Source organism: Eumetopias jubatus, unplaced genomic scaffold, assembly GCF_037043125.1.
Source record: "Eumetopias jubatus isolate StellerSeaLion01/CBP00866 unplaced genomic scaffold, mEumJub1_p1.0 scaffold_3, whole genome shotgun sequence".
NCBI lineage: Eukaryota > Metazoa > Chordata > Mammalia > Carnivora > Otariidae > Eumetopias > Eumetopias jubatus.
Window position 1 is genome coordinate 9,858,835 of NW_028274809.1, and position 27,117 is coordinate 9,885,951.

Below are 27,117 nucleotides of genomic sequence, written 5' to 3' on the forward strand. Positions count from 1 at the left end.
TTTCCTGGCAGCAGCTACAGGGTGGAACCCAACTATTGAAACTGTGAGGCTCTCTCTTCGTAAAATATTGTCTTCCAAAGATAGAGAGCAATGTGGGATTTAACCAGAGACTCCGAAAAAGGGGGACAGACGTGGGAGTGGTGGGGGAGCAGAGACACAGCTCAATTCTTCTTTCCCTAAATTCTAGCCTGTTGTTGTGGATGGAACCAAGATTTGCTCTCTACTCTTCTCGTCTGTGCTTGGTGATTTGCACTCCGCCCCAAATGGGCAACTCATTTATTATCCATTGTGCAAGTGACTAGAGGTAATTGGTGGGAAAGAGACAATAAGGAGAGAACATTTAATTTCCTCTCCAGTGTTTCATGAACTTTATATATATATATATTTTGAAGCACATTTATGATTGCTTCCTTGAAATAAATTCCTGGAAGTGGAATTTGGGACTCAAGGGAATATATACTTCAGAGCGTCTGACACTGATTGCTAAATTAGCCTCCAGAACATTTGGACCTTTTTACATTTTCACCAGGAGCATCTGTGATTATTGCTTTTATTCTTTATGTGGAACATTTTGATAGACAAACATTATTAAGTTGTCTTCTTTTGTACTGTCCCAACTACTAGTGAACTGCCATGTTTTTTATATATTTATTGCACACTTGACTTAATTGCCTATTTGTGTTTTGCTTTTTTTTCTATGTGAATGTCTTTTGTTTATTCGTTTTTAAGACTCCTTTACATGATAAAAATCTGAACGCTAGCACATGAGACCCAATATCATGCACTAGTAAAAAATGGGGCTTTAGTCAGACAAGCTCTGCTTTGCCAACCTTGCGCTAGTTACTTAACCTCTCTGTGCCTTGCTTTCATTCTTGAGAATTACAACAGATGAAGGATAAGGAACCTGGTGGATATTATGTTCGGAATGCTGTAGTATGATTAGTCATCCTAAATGTAGCCCCACGGCCACTTGCTCTTCTTACCACCTCTTCATTCTGGCTTTCTCTGGCTCTGTGCTGATCTTTGCAGTATTCGTCCCCGTATGATGGATTCTGTCTACATCATGGATGCTAGATTTCCCTTCCACCTGTTCTCAGTCTCCCAGGATTTCTTCACGATTATAGACCTCTTATGGCATCTTTTCTTTTCCAGTACTATTATGGATTATTCTATTTTTACAATATGTTTCTTTTTTTCTGTCAAACTTAAAGGATGTGGGAATGAGTAGAGAGAGTAGGGCTGCTCATTCTACCACTGGGATTAATCCTGGAAACAGTCATTACTTACAGTTTAATTTTCAGTCATACACAAAATGAAATTGGAAAGATGGGATCTCTGTTTGTTTCGTTGTAAAAAATATCTCTGGATGGTTGAACTTTTTGTTAGTACTCTTTTCTTGACAATTTGTCAGGAATATTATCTGTATGTTTTCTGCCTATTATAACATGGATATTTTCTCCTGGTCTATCAGTGGTTAATTTTTATAAATGTTGCGTGGGCATGGGAAAGGTGCATGTCTGTTCTGAGATATGAAATTGATACATACAATAAATTAGTTACTTTGCCTTTACTAATCATTTCTTTCACATCTTTCATGTCTGCTTATGTTTGGCCTGCTTGTGTGTCAAAGATTGTAGGTGGTTTACTGAATTTTCTAAATATTATCAGGTTTTCATCTTTCTACTCATTATTGGGTGGTCCCTTTTTACAAGCGCTGCTAGTGTTTGTGTTGAGCTGCCGCCCAGGCGATCTTAACTCCGTCCAACATTGCCACAGACCATAGAACTTAGGACCATAAACCTAGAAGCAGAAAGTTGGAATTTGTTTACCTCTACCACTTCCAAGTCATGCGATTTAGGGCAACTTAGTAAACAACTCTATGTCTCAGTGTCCTTCACAATATAATGGGTACAATCATAGTAACCATCTTGCAAGCGTTTTGTGAAGACCAAATAAGTTGTTGCATGTGAAACCCTTAGAACAAAGCCCGGCACGTAGGAAGTACTCAATAGGTACTAGCTATTTTGAATATCTGTCTTATGTTTACCAGCAGCCCCTTTGGGATTTCAGCATCATCTTTTAGGTTACTTTCTGCCTCCGTGGTCACTGGGCATTGTCATTGCCTCTTATGCCCATGAGGCTTTGAGGCAGGAGTTGCTTTGCAGACCCACCAAGGTCTGCAAGGAGTAGACCAAGGGCTACTACCTTTGGTACCAGGATGCCGGTCTGAAGATGCCCACTGAGCACAAAGAGCAGCTCCCCAAGTTCCCAGAGTCTTTCCTCTCCTCTCATGCCTCTTTCATAGGATGTTCACCATGACCAGCGCCTTAGAAGAGGCTCTTCTCCAGCACTTCGTATACCAGAAGCTGGAGATTGCCTATGCCATATACAAGCCATTTCCCTTCCTCGAAGGCCTCCGAGACAGCTCCTTCATCACGGAGACAATATACCGGGTGAGTCGCGCTGCCCACTTTCCCATGGCAGCCCAGCCCCCGCCAAGAAGTCCCCATTACTGAGGTTTCAAACCCCAAGGCCCAGGGCTTCTGGAGCTCGGACGGCCTAGTCCCAAAGGCTCACTATCAGGGGAAGGCGGGGTCCCAGGGGCTGCCATAAAAATGACCTCAACCCCGGTGGCTTAAAACAAGAGAAATGCATTGTCTCACAGTTTTGAAAGCCAGAAGTACAAAATCAAGGTATTGGCAGGGTTGGTTCCTTCTCGAGGCTCTGAGGGAGAATCCATTCCCTGACTCTCCTAACTTCTGGTGGTACCAGCAACACTTTGTGTTCCTCGGCTTGTAGAAAAATCACTTACAATCACTGTTTCGATCTCCACATCACCTTTTCCTTTCCTTGTCTTTTCTCCTTCTCTTCTTTTATAAGGACACTGGTCATTGGGATTTAGAGCCCACCTTAATCCAGGGTAATGTCATCTCAAGAGCCCAACTTAATTACATCTGCAAATGTAATTTTTCCAATGTCCCCTTTTTCCAAATGAGGTCACATTCACAGGGTTCAAGTGGACATACCTTTTTGGAGCGGTGACACCATTCAACCCACTAAGGGTACACTCCCAATTCCCAAGAATTTGTTGGGCATAGTCCATTCAGATGTGAAGCAAGGCAGGCATTGGAAGATACAGCTGTGTGGACAAAAATGGCATTCTTTTATAATTTTGGGGTTTTTTAATGTATTTCCTGAGTCCCAGGCCCAGGGAAGTGCAGCGGTGGTTGAACGATCTTCTCCCAGTCTCGGCCTGGTTGGCTCCAACCACTCTTCACGTCACAGCCCAGATGTCACTACTCAGAGAGGCTTCCTTAACCCACTCATCTAACCGATTTCTCAGAGAAACTTATGCTTTCCTTTCATAACGCTTCTCTCAGTAGCAACTGAGCATTTCTTTAATTTGTTTATTATTTAATGCCCATCTTCTGCACCTGACAGAGTCCCTCCCCCAGTATGGGTAACACCATGGCGATCTTATCCATTGCTATGTACGCAAGGACTAGCCTAGTAGGTGCTCAGTAAGTGTTATGCAGTCAATTCTCTCTTGCCATGTTTCTCCTTCTGGCCAGCCTTTCATGAAGAGGAGTTTGCTGGATGATTTCCCTGTGGCTAGAACCCATTCAGGCCATCCCAAGTCCGAGAGAGAAAGAGCAGAGGCTAATAAGCAATTGCAGAATTGCCACTTGTGACCCACTCCTTGGTCCATTGCCACAGAGTTCTGCTCAGAGCCTTAGAGAAATTAATTACACAGCAAAAACCTTTGACTCCCCTTTTCCTTCCCTAAAATTTCTCTCTTCCTTCAAATGTACCTAAAATAAGGTTCACAAAGCAGACTTATTTTAAAGAAGGCTGTTATTTATTCCTGTGACTAACAATCCAAATATATGTGAAGTTCTAAAAATAAACATGCGGAACTGTGACTTTTCTACGTTAGAGTTTGACTGTACATTTGTGTTAAATTCCTTCTTAACAGAACAAAATACCATTCCTACGACTTAGAAAACCACAAATGTATAATAAACTTCCATTCCATTTTATAATCATTTATAATAATCCTCGATTCCATTTTTTAAGGAATCCATGGAAGCCTGTAGAAACCAGGTCCCTGTACCCAGAGTGGTGTACAACATCCTCACCCACCTGGAAAAGACCTCCAATCTGTCATTTCTGGAGATGCTGTTCAGCCGAATTAACCTGCGTGAATACCCCAACCTGATGATGATTCTCAAGGGCTTCAGAAGTGGTATGAGGCTTCTTGAATATCCTTGGGCTATAAAAGCATGCCAGAAGCTGCTACCCTCAAAGTTTGGGTTGGCTTTCAGCCCCGTGGAATTAGGCACTTGAGTGCTGGGTTCTCTGGGGAGATGGGGAGCGTATTCTCTCCCTGGTGTGCCAGGACGAGCAGCCTCTGGCCCCAGCTCTCTAAGATGAATTTCTAGAGGACACATTTCTGTCTCACCTGTTCTATGAAGTGGGGGGAAAGTTGTCCAGTATACCTCACTGGGCAGTCTGTAGGGAAATGCAGTTGCAGAGACTCAGTCTGACAGAAGGATGAGGAGAACCAGAGGGGAAGAGAAATGAATATGGATGGACAGTAAGTATCTTTTTTTTTTTTTTAGTACTTACTATGTACCAGGCATCTTCCCAAGCACTTTATATGATTATCTCATATCATCTTTAAAACAATCCTGTGAAGTCGCTATTATCCCCATCTGACATATGAAGAAATTAAAGCTCAGAATAACTTTCCCAAAGTTACTTGTCTGCTAAGAGCAGAGCCAGCTGTCCTACTTGGGTTTCCTAGCACCGGGGCCTGAGATTTCAATCCCTCTTTTAAACAAGGACAGGTGGAAGGCAGAGTGTGAGGCTGGAGGAGAGAGGAGAAGGAGCTGAAGACAGAGAGAGGGTAGAAGAAGGAAGCAGAATGTGACGCACACTGGGAAGGAGTACGAGCTGGATAAATAAAAAGCAGGAGAAAGAGCAAGGACAGAGCTGGGAAGGAAGAAGCCAGGGCAAGAGAAAGAGGTGACACACGATCATTTTAGGTTTAAGGACAAACACTTTGGCCAAAGCGCATGGTTCACTTAGCTGAGAACAACAGAAAGATGACCAGCAGATCACACTGCATCGTGCCATCTTGTTAGTGGGGTAACCACTGTGGACAGCAAGAAGTTCTTCCCCCAAAGGAGAAACGCCTCCTTGAGCTAAAGAGGCAGGGAAAGAGAAAAGCGCCCCTCCCGGCTGGCACTGGTGCACTTGAGCCCGTGCTCCTGGCAGCATCAGGGCGGCACGGGGAGGACTGGGTTCTCAGAAGCCACGCTAAGTCAGTCTGAGAGCCAGAGGCACCACACACTGCAGCGCCCCCCAACCTAGCCGAGCTCATACGTCTTTCTGGATCTGCAAATCTGTGCTTTTGTTCCAGGCCCTTCTCCAAAATCCCACCTTAATTCCTTTTTCTGTTCACTGGTTGAGACAACTCAACTCCTGAAATAAATGATGGAGAAGAATCATAAGGGAAACCTGGCCACGGAAGGAATCACATGCAGAAAGCCAAGGGCCTGGAGTATCGAGGACGGGGTGGAAGACAGGTGTGGCTCATCGTAGGGTGTGAGGCAGGGAAACACAGAAGCTAGTTCTGAAGAAATGAGCAGAAACCAGAGTAGAAAGGATGCACCATGTGAAGGAATTTACATTTTATCTTATTTGCTACAGGGGATGTGATGTGTTTATTTATTAAAACAGGAACATGTATTAAAATTATAACGTCATAGAAAATTGTCTAAATTCCGAAACCAAAATTAAAGAAAGACTAAAGAAAATTAAATCCCTGAGTACAAAGTCAAACTCAGCTTTATGGGTGAAACAACCTTAGTATTAGACCAGAGGTCTAATGCCCAAATCAAACACCTAGAATAGAAAGGGGCCACAAACAGTGGATGCTGGCAATGAATCAGTTCTCCGCACTTGGAAGGAGGTGAATCGCTCCATGCCCCCAACCCTCCGGAAGTCTTGTACAAAGAAATTCCCTAATCATTCTGAGTAGCCAGGGTGTTGATGTGTGTTCCTTCACCAATCCCAGTTGTCAATTCCTACGGAGGATGGAACAGAGCTGCGCTGACCCTCCTCGAAACTCCAGCCAACCCAGGAGGAGGGCGCTCCCTCCAGACGCTGCTGCCGCTGCCCCCACCCCAGAGCCACCCACCCCATGCTCCCAGTGTCACTGAGCCCAGCGCATCCACACAGCACAGCGCTGAGATCACGGGCGAACCATCCAGCCCTTCTGACCCTGCCGTGGCTCTCCCCAGAACCACCCAGGAAGGAAGGATCACTCCAGGTGAGGGGAAGACTTTGTCCGACACCTGTGCCTCCCTAGCCTAGGGTACTCTGGTCATGTCTAGAAGCCCAGGGTCCCACCTTTTTGTTAATCTGGTCCATCCCATGGGCCTACCTACCACACACAGCCTTCTCCAAGGACTATGGGCACTGCCAGGGCCTTGGGGAAAGCCTAGAGGCCAAACACCAGCTCCCCACCCCTGGAGCAGGCCAACTCTTGCCCTGGGGCATTGGGGCTTCTGTCTTGGGTGTTTTTACTGTTTGCTTTCCTCCCTGACACTCTGTCTCTGTACCCTGTAATGATTTTTCTTCCTCTCTTCAATGCCCGATGACAACTTAACATCCCAAATAAATGGTGAAGAAGACTCACAAGAGATACCCGGCACTGCCCCCGACACTGTGCAAGGTAATATTGCTTGGGGCTGACTTTGTTTAGTTCAGAGCGGGTTTGAGAGACAAACATGCACCTGCCAACCCAGAGGCTTGTGACGGAAGCCTAAGGGAAAAGAACTGGGTGTGACAAAGAAAAAGAAACAGGGAGATTGATGCCCCAGCTCAGCACAGGACTACTTGTCAGGGATGTCTCCACAGCCAGTTTGATGCCATGATGTCCAACTAATAACAGTGTTCTGAACTGACACGTAACTTGTGCAATACATCCCTCTGTGACCCTTACTCAGTCGCTCACCCTCTGATTACAGGGGCCTTTCAATCATACTCATTTTTATGTGGTTTGGACTCTAAGAGTAATGTTATTGAAATTAATAAAAAAGATGATAAAACATTGAAGGATCTGCTGATTGCAAGATCTGCTAAAACATTGAAAGATTTAGCTTCCAAAATTGTGTTTCTTATCGCTCCCAACCATCATTATTAAGGACTTTGATTACATTACATATAACCATGGAGTATTATCGGGCTCTGTCAAAAATGGTATCGTGGATTCTCCAAAACTGAGCATAAAGGGCCCCGTTTGGTCCAAATGTTTCCTTCACTCCTCTAAGACACACCATCCAAATAACATAATCATGAAGCCAGTAACAATGGAAGATTCCATCTTCTAGGTTACCAAAAGAAAGAAAGAAATTGTGAAATTAGTAAGTAATGAATCACTGTATCCTACACCTGAAAGTAATATAACGCTGTATGTTAACTACATTAGAATTAAAATTTAAAAAATAATAATAAAGTAGAAAAAAATTAGTAAGTAGCTAGTTGAAAGGAAATGATGGCTGACTCTCCCCCTCTATCCCACCCGTGCCGGGCCTTGGTGTTCAGTTGGCCCCACTGTTTTTACTGGCTGGAATAGATTGGTGTTGTTCCTCCCCCTCTGGTCCCTGTTCGTTGGTCCTGGGACCTGAAATTCCTCTTCTTCCTCTGCTCAGTGTCCGGTAACAACCTGAGATTAAGAGATAACAAAACGCTCAAAAGATGTCCCACCAGGCCCCATGCCAGCTAATTTTCATGTAGACAAGTTTAGCTTGCCTCACTTTCCATATCTACCAAGAGGAGAGCCCGTTCGGATCTTCTTGAGACAGGGCTCTCCTCGCCACCCTGGACCACCATCTTCGTGCTGCAAACATCACTAGAAGGTCTGCTAAGGCTGGTGGCAGGAACCCTGGGGAAAGGACAGGGGACTAAGTCAGAGCAGAACTGTGTAACTCACCCATGCTCTGAGGTCCCTGCAACAAGGTAAAGCTCAAAACTGCTCCGTCCAAATGCGAAGCAAACAAAAACACTGTGGGGCCCAGGTGTGGATGGTTCTTTTTCCCAGCCCCCACCCTGACTGTGGGGAAGTTTCATCTTCAAGCCTAGTCATTACTATATCGTTTCGATTTTTAAGAGTTGATAGGATTAAAATAATTTGAAATGCAACAAATTATTTAAAATGTCGCAGGACTGCTTGACCTCTGCCTCAATGACCTATTCTTAAGCAGGCCAAAATTTGAGATTGATCTCATAGTACCATGTAAACAAGGGGAAGGTGGCAGTCTTACTTGAGATTTATTATGGCTTCCAGCCCCTTCTGTCTTCCTCGTGCAGCAAAAACTAGAACTTTGTATTTATTTGCTATTAACACGTGCTAGCCCAGTCGAGGCTAGCTCCCGCTTTCTTGGTCCTTGTACATAGAAATATATAAGGCACTTAGCTTCCTTCACCATTTTTCAAGGTGAAATAATGACAAAGAGAGCGGTTCAAAAATATCCGTTCACAGACCTCTAAGCAATAACGTGTATTTTTCCTATGGCGAAGACATTCCCCTTCATTGAAGCCACCAGAAGTCAAGGTCAGCACTCACCCTACTCGCAGCCTCATTCCTTGCGTGAGGGTGGCTGAGAGCTGGTGTTCCTCCCTTCTACTGCATAAGGGGAGCCTCTCGAAACGGGTCAAACTGAGCCCTCCTCTGTGGGGCAATTGTTCCCTGCTTCACAGGGATGACCACACAGGTAATTCTAACCACCGGCTGATCAAATCAAGGCAGAGGCAGGGAGCCTGAGGGCTGGTAGAACCCCCACCCCCACCCCAGGTGACACGCGCTCTGCACCCTCCTGCTCTGCCCTCAGCTCCCTTAGGACTTTTCCTTCAGCCTATTCCAAGCTCTGAACCGATTTCTCTTTCCTCTGTTAGTGATAACAGATGACTCTCCTGAACCAAATGACCCCAAAGAGCTCCAGGAGGCATCCAGCATACCTCCCAACAAGAAAGGTAAGGAAAGGTTGCCTTTCTCCTGTAGATGTCGGGAGCATGAATTTGGGGGTGCTTTCGGCTTTTTGGATCCTGTGTGGTCAGAAGCACCCACCATGTGATTGTTCTCATGATGCTCATTACAGCTTGTTTCTCCCATTCACTGCCTCTTCCTTGAAAGCCTTCATGAAGATTGTAGGGAAGCCAGAAGGCATTGAAGGCCACTGAAATATGTACCCAGTACAATCACCTGCTCTGAAATCATCAAAGTCTCCTTTACCCACAACTTCTTAGAGGGTTAGTTGTACCTCCCTCTTTAACTGAAATGGGTTCCCACAAGAGGACCCACTGCTTTCTTTTTTAAAACAGGAATGCATACTCTCCACGCTCACTCATTGTGGAAGGCAGGGTGGGTGCCCCCCTGCTTGCTATCCCCCGTCCCTGGCCAACTCCTTCCTCCTCCATCCTCTATTTTGAGGCTTGACCATTCAAATGAACTGTTCCGTTGCTCTTCATCACTATCATCCTTGATTTGCCCCCAATTCCTCAGCACACCTCAAAGGCTGACTTAGAATTTTTCTGTCAGTTCAAGTCCTGCCACCATCCTGGACACCTTCCAAGGTAAACAGGGATAAGAGGCCCCTCGGAGCCTTCCGTGGCTCTTTTCCAGTGATATTTTTCTGCACTGATTCTTGGCCTCCTGCACCCAAAGGCAACCGATCGGCCTTCTCATCACTGAAGCCTGGCTCGACCTCCCAATAATTAATTTCAGAATCCTCTTTTTTGACATCTAATCCTTGAAGTCTGCTCCTTCTACAGCCATTGTTCAATTGAACAATTCTTAAAACTTAAAATTCTTAAAAATTCTGAACGTTCTTAAAAAATTAATCCAAGGGGCGCCTGGGTGGCTCAGTCAGTTAAGCCTCCAACTCTTGATTTTGACTCAGGGCATGATCTTAGGGTTGTGGTATCAAGGCCTGTGTCAGGCTCCACACTCTGTGCAGAGTCTGCTCGTCCCTCTCTCTCTGGTCCTCCCCCAGCTCACACATGTGTGTTCTCTCTCTCAAATAAATAAATAAAATCTTTTTAAAAAATTAATTTGAAAGTTTCCCTGCCTGATTTCTTCCTTACAATTTGTTCCTCCTGGAGCTTTCCTTCAATGTCACTTGGATGACCAGTCCACTGGCCCTTCTCTTTTCTGGTTCATCTTTTGCCTCTCTTCACGCCCCTTCATACCAGGTTAGAGTGCACAGACCAAGGCTTCAGTAACCTCTTTGCTGATATCTTAATCTGCCTTGCCTCTCTCAGTCTTTTCCTAGAACCTTCTGGCAGGTCTTGGAGGGACCCATTATCTGCTTTCTGCACACTGTGTCTGAAGGCAGACACCTCTGGGGAGAGCCACACAGCTGGGCAGAGCACAGGGCCTGCGTCTTCATGAGTCCGGCGTAAATGATCCTCCCACTCTGCATGACAATTCCACTTCTTGCAATGATCCTTCCCAATCCTGAGCTTTTTCTTCAAGCTGCCGACCCCCTCGCCACTTCCTTTTTCTTTAACAGATTACTTTCCCTCCTACTTCATAGAAAGGCATCAGATAGGAATCTCCTCAGTTCCTGCCACCAACCAGCAAACTCTAACTGCATCTGTCCCCTCCTCTCTTGTTCCCTCTTTCTCTCTACAGCAATCCTTCCATCGCACCTGATGGGGTCCATGATCCCTTCTTTCTCCTGAGAATTCAGCATCTCCCTGTCACAGGATCTGCATTCAGCCACTGCCCAAGTTTATCATAGCTCATAAAAAGAGCTTCCTCTTGATCCTCAGCTCACCTCACCTGTTTCCATAGCTCTCTCCTCCATTTCACAACCAAACTGCTAGAAATGATTTAGCTAAACTCATTGTCCCCATCTCTTCACGTCACTCTTTTTCTCCCTCATTACTCCAGGAAGCAGTGTCAAGGAAGGTCACCAATGACCTCCTCACCACTATGGTTTGAAGACCGAAAGTTAAAGCTGAGACCTGTTGACACGTAAAGTTGGCAGGTCTATGTTTGTGGCCATGGGAAAATGATCTGTACCCTTTCTGTTTAGGAAAGAAAAGAAAAAGAAGTATCTGGTCAACTCCAAAAAAGAGACACCAGAAAAAAAGGCTCCCAAAAGGTAAGATGAGAGAACAAGAAGAGGTCAGAGGCTGCAGACAGCTCATGCTCGTGGGTCAAGGTGTGGGAAGTTGAATTTTATTCTAATGAAATGAGGAGACATTGAAGAGATCTAATCAATGAAGTGACAGGATCCCATTTTACGTTTGACAAGAACAATTTTGGGGTTGTGTAAAGCATGAATTGGAAACAGAAAAGAATGGAAGCAGGGCTACCGTTTGCGGGGGCAGATGTCATGCAAGTCATTAGAACTCTGCATTCAGGTCTGGCAGTGGAGATGGAGAGAGGAGAGCCAGTTCAAGACCAACTTGGAGGCAGAGGAGATAGACCTTAATAAATTGGAGGCTGGGGAAGAGAGAGACAGCAAGGCTTGCTCTTCAGTACCTGGCTTGAACGGCCGGGTGAATGTGTTGCTTAGAGAAGATGCAAATAATGGGGGCGAAATTTTAGAATTTTCAATTTTGACCTGCCAATTTCAAGATTTGTGCTAGCTGTCTATGCCCTTGTGCCATGCCAGGTAAGTGCTTTGTCAAAAACTGTGAAGGGTCTGAGAGGGTGCCCTACTGAAATAGGCACATTCTTTACGTGTATGACCACTGCAGGAACCCAGGCGCCTGGATCAGGGGAAAGAATTCCTTGTTGATATTCACAACCAGCTCAACAGCCAGAGTAACATTGCAGCATCTACCTCCCACATGCAGACCCATAGGCGACAAGAAGAGAGCTGATGGAATCTTTCTGAGAGGCAGATGATATCCCAGAGACAAGGGACAGAGAATGATGGGTTTTCTGTTTACAGACAGGACAAGGACAGTCATCCTCTTGCCCTCCTGAAAGGAGAAGGAAAAAAAAAAAAAAAAAACAAACCTTGCTGCTTTGGGATTAGATTGAAACAATCCTGAGTTCTCACCCTAATCTTTTGGAATTTAAATGCCTCTTTCCAAGAGGCCGAGAAAGCCCAGGTGCTTCCAGCTTTTACTCAGGATGTCTCCAAGTTCTGGGCTTCACTCCTTTTGATGTGTCAATACCTATGGAGGGAGGGCTTCAGTAATCCTGCGTCTTTGGGACTTAACCTAGGAAGCTAGCCCTGCTGTAGGCATTTGGCAATCTCAGGAGATGAGAAGTTTTATTATCTTTTTGGATCAGACAGCAATTTACTAGATACAGATCTCATTCTCATCGTATGTGAAAAGCGAAATATTTCCAGGGAAGTGAAAGTAAGCATTCCCTATCTTTATTCTGTATTTATTTCCATGTCTCTGGAGGCTAGGGCTTTTTACAGAAGCACTGAGAAATCAAGGGAGTTTAATTTCCCCCACAATATGCCACTCCGGCACTCAATAAAAAAATCAGATCCAAAGATATAAATATAAGTCCTTGGCAAAATGAAGGCATCCAGGACCGCGGGAAAGAGAACCCTAACCTTGACAACCCCTTGCAAATCCTCTCTGTTCCAGACTTTCACTCTATCACAAGGCCCCTCAATTCTTTGATACCTTGCACTCTCTCCACTAGAGGAACCTAGGGACCCTTAGATCCCTCCTGATCCACACCTAGGCCCTCAGGAACCTCCTCCGGTGCCAAAACGGACCACTTAGCCATTTTCACTCGGATGTGGCCACCTCCAGAATGAAGATGTCATACAACAGGGCCCAGGAAAGAAATTCCACTGCTCTGGGAGTCTGGTTAATTTCAACAGGTTGTGCAGGGGTGAGAGCAGATGGTGAGTCTAAGGGAGAAAGAAAGGTGCACACAAGGAAAAATATATAATTACAGAGAAATAGCAGAAGAAAAACAAGGCACAGGAGCACAGAGATCTCAAAGTGTGGGGGCTGGGGACACGGGAGGGGGAGGAGGAGCTTTACTGGACACCCCAATGAAAACTCTTCACAGACTATTCACTATTTGACCCAGGGAGAACCTCACCGCGGCACAGAAGCCAAGAGAAGCTCCAAGAGGTGGATCAGGCAACTCAAAGGAAGGATGATTCACCCAGCAAGTCAAATGTCATGACAAGTGTCCAAAAGGCAAGCACCGAATGTGCCCAAACCTCTGGACCGGAGGGTAAGGCTGGTGACAGAATCTTCCATTTGAATGCTCAGTGTGGGAGGGTCTCTCACAGAGCAGGCACAGCACTAGAGGGATGTGTAAAGGTAATAGGAGAAGCGCCAAGAAAGTTGGTGAGCTGTGTGTGACAAGAGGGAACAAAGATGTGTTGCACGTGAGGAGATTTTGTGCAGAAATAGCTCTGTCCACACGGTACAGCTGACCTCAGCTGTGACCTTAGGCAGCAGCTCTCAAACTCTTTGGTCCCAAGACTTCTTTACACTCTTCAAAATTATGGAGGACCCTAAAGACCTTTTGTTTCTGTTGTTTATATTTATCTATGTGTACTTCATTAGGAATTAAAACCTATCGTTCAAAAATATTTATGTGTTAATTCCTTTAAAAGTAACAGTAATATACCAACTACCTGTTAACATAAATAACATATTTTTATGAAAAACAAATATATTTTCCAAATACAAAAATTGGTGAGAAGACGGGCACCATTTTACATTTTTATAAACCTCTTAATGTCTAGCGGAATCAGAGACAGCTGGATTCGTATAGCTGCTTCTGTGTTTGATTGATTGGGATACATTGCTTTGGTGGAAAGACAGGAAGATAATCCAGCTTCACGAGGATCCATAGTTTAAAAGGGTGGAGTATTTTAACAGGTTTTTTTTATGTTTTTATGTTTTTAAATGTTTTTATGTTTTATGTTTTTGTGTTCATCTCTGATATTGCACCCAAAGTCAAGAAGGGATGGTTTCATAAAGGTTAGTTGAGATGTAGCATCTGAAACCACATCAACTAACTTCTTATACACCTCTGAAGTTAATAATACATTACATGATAATTAACTGAATTTAAACAAAATAAAATTAAAATTTTTTTTAAAACCTAACTTTTTATACTCTTGCAATACAATGCATTATGCTGTCTTGCATTTTAAATGGATCTTCTACTTATGCAGGATTTTATAACATCTTGGACATTTGGAAAATGTTGGTTCACTGAATTCTACAGTGAGCTTGCAGCTCAATCACACAAGTATTTTTCTCAAGACATTCATGCTTCAAGATGTAGTGAACTGTTTTATATGAACTCCTCGGTTTTCCACATAGACTATTAAAAAGATGTATTAAAAAGATGTATACTGGGCGCCTGGGGGGCTCAGTCCGTTAAGCGTCTGCCTTCGCTCAGGTCACGATCCCAGGGTCCTGGGATCGAGTCCCACATCGGGCTCCCTGCTCGGCAGGGAGCCTGCTTCTCCCTCTGCCTCTGCTGCTCCCCCTGCTTGTGCTCTCTCTCTCTCTCTCTCTCTCTCTAATAAATAAATAAAAATGTTTTTTAAAAAAAAAAAAGATGCATACTCAGGGGCGCCTGGGTGGCTCAGTTGGTTAAGCATCCGACTCTTGACTCTTGGTTGCAGCTCAGGTTGAGATCTTGCGGTCGTGTGATCCAGCTCCGCATCCACCTCTGTGCTCAGCGGGGAGTCTGCTTCAGCTTCTCTCTCCCTCTCCTTCCCACTCACTCACTCTCTCAAATAAATAAATAAAATCCTTATACTCAAGGGTAGGAATTTAATAAATTTAATAAAGTTAAAGTTAATAATTTTATTTTTTTTAAAGATTTTGTTTATTTATTTGAGAGAGAGAGAATGAGAGACAGAGAGCACGAGAGGGAAGAGGGTCAGAGGGAGAAACAGACTCCCTGCTGAGCAGGGAGCCCGATGCGGGACTCGATCCCGGGACTCCAGGATCATGACCTGAGCCGAAGGCAGTCGCTTAACCAACTGAGCCACCCAGGCGCCCTAAAGTTAATAATTTTAATTGCTTCATTAAGAACATTTTTTTAAACATGCTTAAGTGAAACTGACTTTTTTATTTTTAATGGTCTGTGACAGGGAAGACTACATAAGGCTTAGGGGCACTGCTTTGATTTGTACTAGGGCACCAGCAGCTTTACCTGCCATGACTTTTGCTCCATGTGAGCACATGTCAACATAGTGAAAAGGCGAAGAGCATCTTAGTATGGAACCAATTTTGACCTCAAAGATCTCCTGAAAGGGTTTCTGGGATATCCCAGGGATTCACAACCTCACTTTGAGCCTCTGATCCAGGGACTCAGATGACTGCACCTCACTGGACATCTCCCTTGGTAGAGGATGCTCTGTTGCCCAGCCTTGCTCTGCTCCTCCCCACAGTGGCAGGTGGACTCGGTGGTAGAATCACTCTCAGGAAGGGTTATGGAGGTTCAAGCAAGACCTGGAACCTCCAGCCTTCACGGCAAAAGGTCTCTCCTGGGCCTTCAGGAGACTCCTGTGGAGCTTTCCGGGGCATTTTCTGAGATCTGAAAGAAATGTCTTTCCTTTTTTCAGAAACCAGTGATGACTCTTCAGCAATGAATGAAGAAAAGAGGCCCCAGGAGCCACCCAGCACACCACCAAGCGTCCTGTGTGGTAAAGAGGAGGGACTGCAAAGTCTCAGCGGGCCGTCCCCAGGAGCCCAAATCAGACCTCTTTGATCCTAAACCAGTGTTCCTCAGCCCTTTTTCCGTTGTCACTGCCCTAAGGGAGCCCTCTCAGATATTTTTTCCTAACCATGAACACAACCTATGATATTTTAATACCACAAATATATTATATATCCATTTATGTTTAGATAGATAATTATCTTGAGGAGGAATAAATATCTATCTATATACATCATACAGAAAAAGAATAAGATTTCCCACCCCAATCCCCAAACCAATTTTTTCTACCTTGGGGCAATACCACTGCTGCTGAAGGTGTTCTAAATACATTCATGGTGCTCTACTGAAAGTGCCAAAGTCATGGAACAAAATTTTTCCTAAGATCTGAATTTCCTTGTTTCTCACTCGACCTTTTTGGGCGAATTGAGAAGAGAACAATTCATCAGAAACACAAGTGTAGTACTGTAATCAACTGAGCAGTGGCAGCTGATCCCATTGTGGGCACGAGCTGACAGACAGTGAGGTGCATCCACCCTCCCCACCACTACCATTGTGCATTTGCTACCACTCTCCTCAGAAGGGAAAAAAATACGAACATTCCTCTGTTTGCTGGCGATGTGGTCGTTGCGTCACTAATTTCACAGAATGCAACTCTCAAATGACAAGTATCTATTGTCAGAAAGAATGAGTTAAGTTTGACCACCTTGAAATACAAATGATCATTTTAACAGTTTCTCCCACATCGCACTAACTTATACAGTAATCTTGCAAATTTTCTCATGGGTAATTTCATTGTATTTGTACAACAGTCTGGAGAAGGTTGAATAATGAATTCAGATTTTACTGATGAGGAGACTGAGGCATGTAAAGGATGAGTGGGTTTTTCCAAGATCCTGTGGGTAAAGGGCGGTGGCACAGGACAAGCACCTTGGTCCCCTAGGACTCTCTTCAGATCCCATCATTCCCCATTATAAAGGAAGGGACAGAAATAATACTGCCAAAGCTTTGCCAACTCAGTATTGTCTGAAATGAGGTGGTCACAAAGTTTAAAGCCTGCTTAAAATGACTTTCTTTCTCACTATTTTCTAGATCCAACAAATAATGGAAATAAACCATCTTTGGGAAAATCTCCTGGGGAAAAGCGTAAGTGTAAAGAACCTATTTGGTCTCTGTTAGGGTGGATTTGATGTTACTTTTTGTGGGTTGTTAAACCCTCTTCGATGCTACAAAAGACATCCTAGGCCATAAAAAGATTTGTGCTTTTTGGAACAGTGATTTATTTATTTTTTTCAACCTAGAAAATTTTCCACACTACAAAAGCAATATTCAGCCGCCATTAGGATTAGCTTGCTGTGTGGGACAAGAACCGCCCTTCCCCTCAAAAACCAGTGGCTGAAATAAGAAAGCTTCTTTCTCTCTCCTATGCGGAGGTAGGCGGTTCAGGGCTGATGTCATGCACCTAGAATCTCAAACTCATTAGTCATTGCACCACCAACCTCAGAGTGTGGCCTCCCCTCACTGGGGTCCAGCCAGGGAGTTTACATTCCCACCAAAGGGAAGAGGCAAGGTCTAGGAGGGCATGTCTCCTCCACTGAAGGAGGTTGCCTTTAGACATTCTGTTACCATTTCTTTGCTTCGAGTGACCTGACTACACCTGACTGCAAAGGAGGCTGGGAAATGTCATTTTTTTTCTCGAAGGACAGGTATCCAGCTCGAAATCAAACCGCTTGATTAGCAAAGAAAAGCGAGACCGGAGAAAGCCAAATAATCAGCAGTCCCTGCCCCGCACACCGTGGTGGTGAGCATTGCTAGTGCTCTCCACTATTTCCAGTTCTCCTCCCTGCCCTGGATGCTGCATTTCTCAGCTCGTTGCAGGAGACAGGGCCGGCATCACGGGTCTGGCCAAGGAGCTGGAATGAGTGTCACTTCTGAGTCAAAACACAGGAGAGTACTGTGCAGATCTCTGCACCCCTTTCCCCTGATTGCAGAAGTGTGTGAAAGAGGGAGGTGCCAGCAGGCCAAGGCAGCAAGAGTCTCAGCACCACCGCAAAGGCTGCTGGGGGACTCCAAGTCTCGCAAGGGACTCTGCGTGACTTAGACATACACTATGAACATGAAAACCACCAAAATGTGGCCTGTGTGATACAATGTTCCCAGTAAAATCCACAGAATCTGTATGGGAAGTTATTAATCAGGAAGTGAAACTCCTATTTCATATCTGCTTTCCCCACTTTCTTTCTACACGTTAGAAATATGCATACATTTATCTCATTCTATACACATAGAAGCTCATACTATAGGGTCTATAAACAATTTTTTCATTGTGTATTTAATACACATATCTGCATATCAATGTTACCCGTTTTTCTTTCTTTTATACAGCACATTATTGTATAATTAGCAATTTAGTTTAAATAGTAGCCTATATGATGGACAGTTAGGCTATCTCCAATTTTTATATGAAAATAGAAATCATGTTTGTGTGTGTTTGTACCTTTGCACACATGTCCAATAATTTCCTCCGAATTAATTTCTAAGTGTGAGATTACTTGGTTAGAGTCTGCACATCTTTGATTTTGTCTGTCAGCAAATCGTTCTTCAGAAAAATGGGATGACTTACATTCTCTTTGATAATATGAGTGCTCATAAGTGCTCATTTTCTACGTCCTCATCCACACTGGGTAGGCTAAAACCTTTTAAGAGATGGGAATTCTTAAAACCAAACAATAGTTTTTTTATGATTAGTTGTTTAAAGACAATTTTAAATAAATGTGTCATTTGTCTTTCCTCTTTGAGTATTTTCCACTTATGTTCTCTCCCATTTTCCTAGTGTTCTATTCCTCTTTTGTTTTATCTAGCAAGGATATTAACCCTCTCTATTTTACATCTGCTGCAGTTTTCCTCATTTTTTTGTCTCAATATTATAAGGATGTTTTTTAAAGTGTGAGGAATTTTTACTTGTTAAACAGTCAAATCTGTTCATCTTTTACTTTTATGATTTTGCTCTTGAGTTTTAGCTAAGTAAATCTCTTATATGTGGCTTATAATGATGTCTCTATTTTTCTTCTACTCTTGAAAAACTGGTTATTAATGTGAAAAAAATGGCATATTTTATTTTTAAAGGGCACATTTTAAATGTTGATGATTTGGTGTATCTATTACTTTTTGTTCAATCTTTTTTTATTTCCGAGTAAAATGCAGTACTTTTTTTACATAAATTTATTTATAAAGTATTGACATTTCAAGCTTGAAGATCAATATTGATAGCCATAAGAGATGATTTTTTTTTTCTGTTTTAGGAAAGAGGACAGAAAAATACAACCTGCCATCTTCAAAAAGAAGACAGGAAAACAAGCTCCCAAGAAGTAAGCAAGAAAAACGCAATTGCTATTCCCTTGTTCATCACGGCCCTTACCGGATGACCCGCACGGCCTCCTCTCCTGCTACATGGCTATCTGGGTATCCCTGGAGCACAGCCAGTCCCATCCTTGCCCCCTAGCCTACCCTGTTAAAGGCCCTCTCCTCACAAAAGAAGGAGAACCCAGACACCATGTTGGTTCCAGCAGACCTCTTTTCTCTTATCAATGGGAGCGATAGGGTGGAACTGGACAGAAGGTGTCAGGCAGGTTTGAGATTAGGACCGTGTCTAGTCTGGCTCCGAGCCAGGATGAATAGACAAAGCAAGTCTTAATAGGCAGGCAGGATTCAGACTCCCAATATCAGACTGGAGTTAGATTTGGAGTCATGGAGCATTCAAAATCACCTGAATTGCCTCGTGCCTGCTTATCTTGTGTCTACTCCATGCATGAAAATTGCATTATTTGCAGCTTAGGAAACAAAAATGTGCGAAACTGCATTTTCCGGTTCCTCTGCTTTCTCTCTCTGCTGTCTTTGTCACCCTGAACTCTCTCCCTCCTGCTTTCCTCCTTCCCTTTTCCTTCATTCTTTTACTCAAAACCACGTACCCAAGGTGTGCCAGTCAGTAAGGATTCCCTTGGATTCTGGGCCATTCTGTGAGCGCCCTGGGAGGGCATTTCCCCTCAGCTCCCAGCATGCATCATGACATGAGCGTCACTGCTTTGGACATGCTCCGCACTTTCCTGCTTGTTTCCAGTGCCTCTCAGTCTCAGGGTTTTAACCTAGGAGGGGACTCAGATCTACGCGCTTGCCCTCTTTTTCTTCCTGTCTCTTCCTCCTGATTTCCAACCCCATCGTCTCCCTCGGCCGGAGAAACTTAGTCTTTGTCATATGCTGAGTTTTCCTCTTCTCGGAAAACTTCACATTTAGACCTCCCAACTTGTACTGTTAGCATATAAAGGTAATTTTGGGAATTTAGAAATCCCGTGGGCTCTCAGCAAGTTCTGTGTTTCGAGATTTTGTGTAAGCTCTCCAAAACAGTCTCAACGGAGCAGTGACGTCTCAGTTCTAGCCAGCATCCGTCCTTTCCCAGATACTTATTGATTTAATAATTAGGGAACCCTGGGCCATTGTGATTTATAAGGATGAAAAAATACATCATTTTAATATTTTCACAAATGTGCTCATATATATATTCAGTCAACAAAGGCAACTGGAGTGTGAGGTATGTGTTAGGTACATGTGCCAGGTCCTACGGGTTCAGCAGTGAGCAAATCACAAACACCTTTGAGTTTTAGCTAAGTAAATCTCTTATATGTGGCTTATAATGATGTCTCTATTTTTCTTCTACTCTTGAAAAACTGGTTATTCATGTGAAAATATGGCATAAGTGGGAGCTTACGTTCTAGTTGATGCACGTGTAGTTAACAGACAAAAAGAGAGGTTGAAGAGGAGAAAGAGAAACGGGATGAAGAATTGTGAGTTTGGGGAAGAAAAAAAAAGAGAGACACAAAAAAGAAGAGGAATAACTATAAGAAAATAACATAAAAGAGAGGTGTAAGAGTAGAGGGATTTCCTGAAAGGTGGAGGACTCGGGTATGAGAGGCGAAGTCACTAACAGGGGGAGGAGGGAGTTCACCGGGGACCCCAATTTAAACTGTTCACAAATCACTGTCCCACGGGCAGCCTCACCTCGGCACAGAATCCAAAAGAAGCTCCATGTGGTGGATCAAACAACTGAAAGGAAGGATGATTCCACCAGGAACTCAAAGATCATGACAAGGGCTCAAAAGGCAAGGACTGAATGTGTCCAAACCTCTGGACCAAAGGGTAAGCTGAGGACTGACTCTGCCATTCGAATGCTCGGTGTGGGAGGGTCTCTCATGGGGCAGGCACAGAGTTGGGTATTGTGTGAAGGAAACAGTAGAAGGGAGCAGTGCAGACAGGACAGCAAGGAGCTGCTGGACTGAGAGTGGTTGTGGGAAGAAGTCAGTGCAGGGCTCCCAACATGCAGGTCAGCTCAGCTGTGCCACGTGGGCTCAACGTGACCGTGTCCCGGTGTCTACTGTTTGACATTTCTCTTAGTAGAGTCACCACTGCTCCACCGAGTCTGGGGGCTCCTGTCGGATCCAAAGCTCGCTCCCTGGGAGGAGTGGCACCAATCCTCAAAGTGGACACACTCTTAAGAATATTTCTTAATGGCTTATTTCTAGAAGTGAAGTGGCTTAGTCAATATTTAAAATTAGCACATCCTGATGATCAAATTGTTATCAGTTTAGTCTCCCATTAACATCATATGGATGCTCTTTGTCCTCCAGCTCCACCAAAACTAGAAATAGTAAGACTTTTCTGTTTTGACAGATTAAAAACAAAGAATGAGGGGCGCCTGGGTGGCTCAGTCGTTAAGCGTCTGTCTTCGGCTCAGGTCGTGATCCCAGGCTCCCTGCTTCGCGGGGAGGCTGCTTCTCCCTCTCCCACTCCCCCTGCTTGTGTTCCCTCTTGCCGTGTCTCCCTCTGTCAAATAAATAAATAAAATCTTAAAAAGAAATGCTATTCCACCCATGTTTTCCTTTGAATTTTCTTGCATTTTGCATGTGATAGGTTGTATTAGTGGTCACTGATATCTCTGAAAGTTATATACCCTTGCCCTGTGGACCCCGGCGTGGCCATGTCACCTGACTTGGCCAAAGAAATGTGGGCAGAGATGTGAGGGTCCCTTCAAGGCCAAAGCCTTAAGATCCTGTGTATCATCTTTTTCTCTGCCATAGGAACAACGGTGTTCTAGAGAGAGGTTGCTCTGTCCCCAGGCCATGTATGTCAGTGACATGGAACTTCATCTAACTTGTGATGAATGAGTTAACGTGAAGGAGAAGTACAACTGGGTTGTTCTCAACCAGCACTTGGCAAACTTTTTCTAAAAGGGGCCAGATAATAGTTCAAGCTCTGCTGGCCATACAGTCTCTATTGCCACTACTTAACTCTACACTGCCATTGTAGCATGAAAGCAGCCAGAGACAAATATATAAGCAAATACACCTGGCTGTGTTCCAATGCGCAGTGGCCGTTTCGTAGCCAGCGAGGTTTATCCGAGGCGCGACTACTGCTAATTGAAAACTTTATTTTTATTTTTTTAACTTTGTTAGATTTTATTTGTTTATTTGAGAGAGAGACAAAGAGAGAGAGAGAGAGAGAGAGAGCATGAGCGAGGTGAGGGGCAGAGGGAGAAACAGACTCCCTGCTGAGCAGGGAGCCCGATGCAGGACTCGATCCCGGGACTCCGGGATCATGACCTGAGCTGAAGGCAGACGTTTAACCAACTGAGCCACCGGGTACCCCAAAACTTTATTTTTAAAAACAGGTATTGAGCCAATTTGGCCATCAGGCTGTCATTTGCCGATACCGGTAATCAACCACCGAGATTTGGGAGGATCACAATTTACCATAACATCATCTAGCCTATCTCCACTAAGATACCTGGTTTTTTAAATAAATTTTGTTATTAGAATTTTTTTCTTTTCAGGATCACCTGTTCACATTTGCCCATTTTTGTATAAGATGCTTCATTTTGTTTTCTTTAGTCTGCTACAGAAATGAACACTTCGTTATTGCAATTTTTCTTATTTTATTTGTGTCTTTTAACTTGAGAAATTTTGGGTTGTGGAAACTTTTTTTTTTATTTAGACAAATCAGTTTATCTTTTCCAAGATGGTTTATGCCAGAGTTTCTCAACCTTGACACTGACTGGCATTTGGAACTGAAGAATTCTTTGTCATGAGTGCTGTCCCGTGCATCATGAGAAGTTTGGCACCATCCCAGCCATTAGATGCCGGTGGCATCTTCCTCTCAGCCGTGAGAAACAAAAAGATTTCCCAACATTGTCAAATATCCCCCAGGGGACCTAAATCACCCCACATTGAGAACCATGGCTTTATGCCCTATATTTCTTCCTTAGAAAACCCTTTCTGTGTTATGTTTATAAGGTTATATCCTTTATCTACTTCTATTGTTTGTATTAAATACATATATATTATGGATATAAGTGTGTATTAAAAACACTATATTGATTATTATACATTATATTAATATACCTTAATTTATTAATGTACAGCATCTATAATATTTTTAACCTTCCTCCCTGTCAACATGAGCTTGCTAGTTTTCCGTGATCAATGCTATAATATTCATTTCACAAGACTCATACCTGTCTTGTTTCTCCAAAGCGGTAGAAAGACAGAAAAAAATTACTTTAAAATAGTTGATATATAAAGCATATACATCTATGTTTCAAATTATAGATGACACTACTTTTTTCATTTTTTTTAGAAAAGAAAAGGGAAAAAAATGTCGGTCCAAGTTCAACAAGAAGGTGTCAGAAAAATATTCTTCCAAAGGGTAAGTAATCCAGAAGCAGGGCCGGTCGGGCCGCCTGGCACCCTGGCCAGAGGCGAATTGCTTGTCTCCCCGTCTTCCTCCTCTTCCCCTCCCATTCTTGCCCACTGCCTAGGTCTCCTTCACCCGCATTCTTCTCCGCTCTAACAAGGTGTCACACCTGACACTCCAGGTGAATGTCAGTGCATACCTTGTGCCGCCTACCCAATCACCTGCTTCGGCACTAGGATGGATTCTTCAACAGAGAACCCACCAACAAAGACCCAAAATGTTCAAGAGAGAATGACTGAACCCATGAGTCAAGTTCTAACATCAACCGCTACTTCCTTCCTTCCATAGGGTGAGAACCCTTATGGAAGCAAGGCCCTGTTGGCGTTCCTATCTGCAGAGAGCTGAACTTTCTCTTCCTGAGATAGACAAGGGTGTGAGCCTGGTCTCTGTGGGTCAGCCCCTTGGCTTGCTTCTGCCCCCTGCACCCTGAGGCCTCTTGGGGTCCCTGTTCTCCTCTCTTCCTCCTCTTCTTCTGCTTGCTCACATTTCTCTTCTGCTTTTGTGACACATCTTCAACATCATCCCCTCTCCCTCTCCCTTCCCTCTATGCTCCAGTGACATTGGTCTTTTTTTCCCCATGAATTTGTCCGTTTGTGGCAGGTCTGCAAAAAGAAGGAGCTTATAAATTAACTGTGACACTGGACAAATTGTCTTTACAGCAAGACCTCCTCAGTGGAGATGCCTTGATTTCTATTTTTTTTTTTTTTTTCTTTTTCCTTTCTTGAGAGAGAGAGCGACAGAAAGTGAATGCGCCTCCCGGGGGTGGCACCGGCAGAAGGAGAGGGAGAGCGAGAATCCCAAGCAGGGTCCACACCCAGCACGGAGCCCAACTTGGGGCTCGATCCCACGACCCTGAGAGCCTTGATTCTACTTGGATCAAGCTGCTGTCTCATCACACGCTAACATGTTGAGTAGCACTGGTGTAATGTGCCTAAGAAAAAATGCACATACCATAAATGTACACCTAGAGGAATTAACACAAAGGACAAGCTCATATGTACCTGGCACCTACGTCAAGAAACACAACCTAACCCACACCCACAATCCAACCCCTACCCACACCCCGAGTGTCCCCACCAGCCTGGTTTCTGAGAGCCTAGGCCACTTTGACACCGGATGCTATGCCCCCCTTTCCGGCTCAGGACTTCCTCAGTGTGTCCCCCTCACACACTGCCTCCCCAAAGCTAATCCCCCCCGCTCTCCTTCCTTTTGCTTCACACCCTCAGGCCTCACCTTGAATCAAGAACTCTCCGTCCCAGCAGGCAAGGGTAGGTCTCCCCGACACGGCTTCATAGAGCCTACTGTTTTTTTTTTCTCATGGCCCTTGTCACAACTATAATTAACTGTTCACTGTGTGAAAGTCAAATGCGATCAGTAAGCAGTCAGTCTTGCTCATTGCTCTATGTCCAACTTCTCTGTGCCTCACACAGTTTATGCTTAAATAACTATCAGATCAATACATCATCTATTCTTCTTTACAAAGTATGAATGCCAATATCAGAGCCTCCATTTCCTCATACGATGCAGTATGAGCTCCAGTGACTACTACCATGGAGCTCCAGATCTTTCCCCAGGCCACATCTGTCCACGAATGATTTTCATCTTGTGCCTTTTCCCTATATGTTCATCTATCCAATCAGTAATTAACTTTTTTTCCATTCTGCTTTTCCTTGTCTCTGTTAGGCTTTCTTTTTGTTTCCTCCGCCATGCTCTTCATTTCCATGAACTCTCTTTGTTAATTGCTTACTTTTCATAGCAGGCTCCTCATTGTTTACTCACACCTATGAATGGTGATCTCATAGGGTGGGAGAGTGGCAGGCAGGCCTTCCCCTCAGGTTTCCAGCCTTCAAGCCTGTTTGCAAGAGGAGCAGGCGAGACTAAGCCAAATGCAGGATGACTGGGAACAGATCAGAAAGCTGTCCCTACTTAGGTACACGGTGGTGGCTTTGGAAATACTCAGGACACAAGGTCCTGCCTGACTTGGTAGGCTGCCTGCACCGAGTAAAGGAGGGAGTTCTGCTGGTACCACAACTCTGCACCCTGGCTTGCTGCCCAGAACTGCCAGTGCCACCCACTGTTCCCGCATCTGCTTGCAACCATGTCTGGGACATCTGTGTTTTGGGACCTGTATTTACCATAGGGAATTCAGGAATTAGTTCCATGAGACAGAAAACCATACAAGGTCCCCAATGCCCTGCTAATCCACCTTGGGGTTTGCAATAGTCCAAAGTTACCTGTGGCTCTGCCTTGTCACCCTCATTAGGAACCCCCAGTGGCAAATCTTCCACTCAACTTTGACAGTAATATGCACTTACATAATCTTGCTAGTAAACTGCACAGCCAAGATTATAAGCCCAGCCAGTCTGGCTCCTGAGGCTGAGCTGTCATCCCCTGGGCCATATTTATTTAAATGGGCAGAGTCTGGAGACAAGTAGTGGAGCCAGCCATTCCATGCAAGAATGCTGGCTGGCTCTTGAAACTTAAGTTCTTCCCACCCCTCCTTCCTACCCAGGCTTGCTATAGCCCCTGCCCCTCCAAGGCTGGGCATCTTCTAGCGTTCTGTTCAGGGGAGAAATCCCCTCACTTCTCGGGAATCTCTGCTTTCTTATCTGACTCTAGTTCACATCTTTCCAAAGTAACTAATGATTTCTTCACCATTCATGCTGCTCTGTTCTCTTTCCAATGGTGCTCTTGCTTTCTCATACACTTCCTTTTGGCTCTTTTTTTTTTATTTTTTTAAAGATTTTATTTATTTATTTGACAGAAAGAGAGAGAGAGAGAGAGAACAAGCAGACGGAGCAGCAGAGGGAGAGGGAGAAGCAGGCTCCCTGCCAAGCAGAGAACTGGACACAAGCCTTGATCCCAGGACCCTGGGATCATGACCTGAGCCGAAGGCAGACACTTAACTGACTGAGCCACCCAGGCACCCCTCCTTTTGGCTCTTTTAATAAGTATCTGAGGCAAGAGAGAAAGTTGGACTAGTTATTCTAAGTTGGACTAGCCTTATTCTACAAGTAACATCCTGTATAGTGCAACATAAGCCATGGGCAGAGTTTTCTCCTTCCCCCTAGAGACAGCTCCTGCAGTCTATCTGGAATGAATCCACCCACAGTAAGGCTAGAGCAAAAAGAAGCAGGAATTGCTGATATTTATTTTAAACTCTTTTACAACTGCTTCTCCTGAATCAGTATCCCACATCCCGACTCAGGGGTTCACAGTTGCCAAATCTCTCCATGAGCAATTCGCAGATTAGTCTAGAGTTCTTGAGGTTTTTCTTTTTTACTCATAGAGGAAGAAACGGAAAAGCAATAAAATGAAAAAGGACAGCAAAAAATGAAGACTGACACTAATACCTCAGCACTAAGCACCTCACTCATCCTGCCTTGGTTTAAATCAGGAGATAAGATTATAGACAAAAACCTTTCCTCCAGCTACATGAGCACCACAAAATATTTTGAGCAGGCAACTTCTATCAGCACAGAGAGATAAGCAGGTTGCTTATGGAATAAAGAAACTTAGGTGACGGCCAATTAGCTTATGAATTAAAACCCACTCACCAAAGAAGCCCCATATGTTTTACTAAACATTTTGTTTGATGTGGTGTTGGTGGTGATGGTTTTGTT

The 27,117-nt window shown here is 44.2% G+C and overlaps 1 protein-coding gene and 1 pseudogene across 11 annotated transcripts in view; both read left to right on the forward strand.

Moving 5' to 3' along the window:
- The window catches only part of SP110 (SP110 nuclear body protein), a 48,031-nt gene that overhangs the window by 203 nt on the left and 20,711 nt on the right, over positions 1-27,117 (forward strand). For 9 of the 11 annotated variants that reach the window (XR_003609576.2, XM_028105048.2, XM_028105056.2 and 6 more), the window contains exons 2-13: positions 2,306-2,453; positions 4,078-4,246; positions 6,083-6,337; positions 6,698-6,742; positions 8,965-9,042; positions 11,109-11,177; positions 13,091-13,240; positions 15,603-15,683; positions 16,787-16,840; positions 18,997-19,062; positions 20,741-20,884; positions 23,378-23,446. Coding sequence is in view for 10 of the 11 variants with exons in the window: in XM_028105048.2 (XP_027960849.1) it covers positions 2,306-2,453; positions 4,078-4,246; positions 6,083-6,337; positions 6,698-6,742; positions 8,965-9,042; positions 11,109-11,177; positions 13,091-13,240; positions 15,603-15,683; positions 16,787-16,840; positions 18,997-19,062; positions 20,741-20,884; positions 23,378-23,446 (1,328 nt within the window). In the remaining variant the exon portion in view is untranslated. The remainder of the gene's footprint in view (positions 1-2,305; positions 2,454-4,077; positions 4,247-6,082; positions 6,338-6,697; positions 6,743-8,964; positions 9,043-11,108; positions 11,178-13,090; positions 13,241-15,602; positions 15,684-16,786; positions 16,841-18,996; positions 19,063-20,740; positions 20,885-23,377; positions 23,447-27,117) is intronic. The other 2 variants (XM_028105049.2, XM_028105057.2) reach the window with 2 other exon arrangements.
- On the forward strand, positions 22,101-22,228 carry LOC114210932 (U4 spliceosomal RNA; annotated as a pseudogene).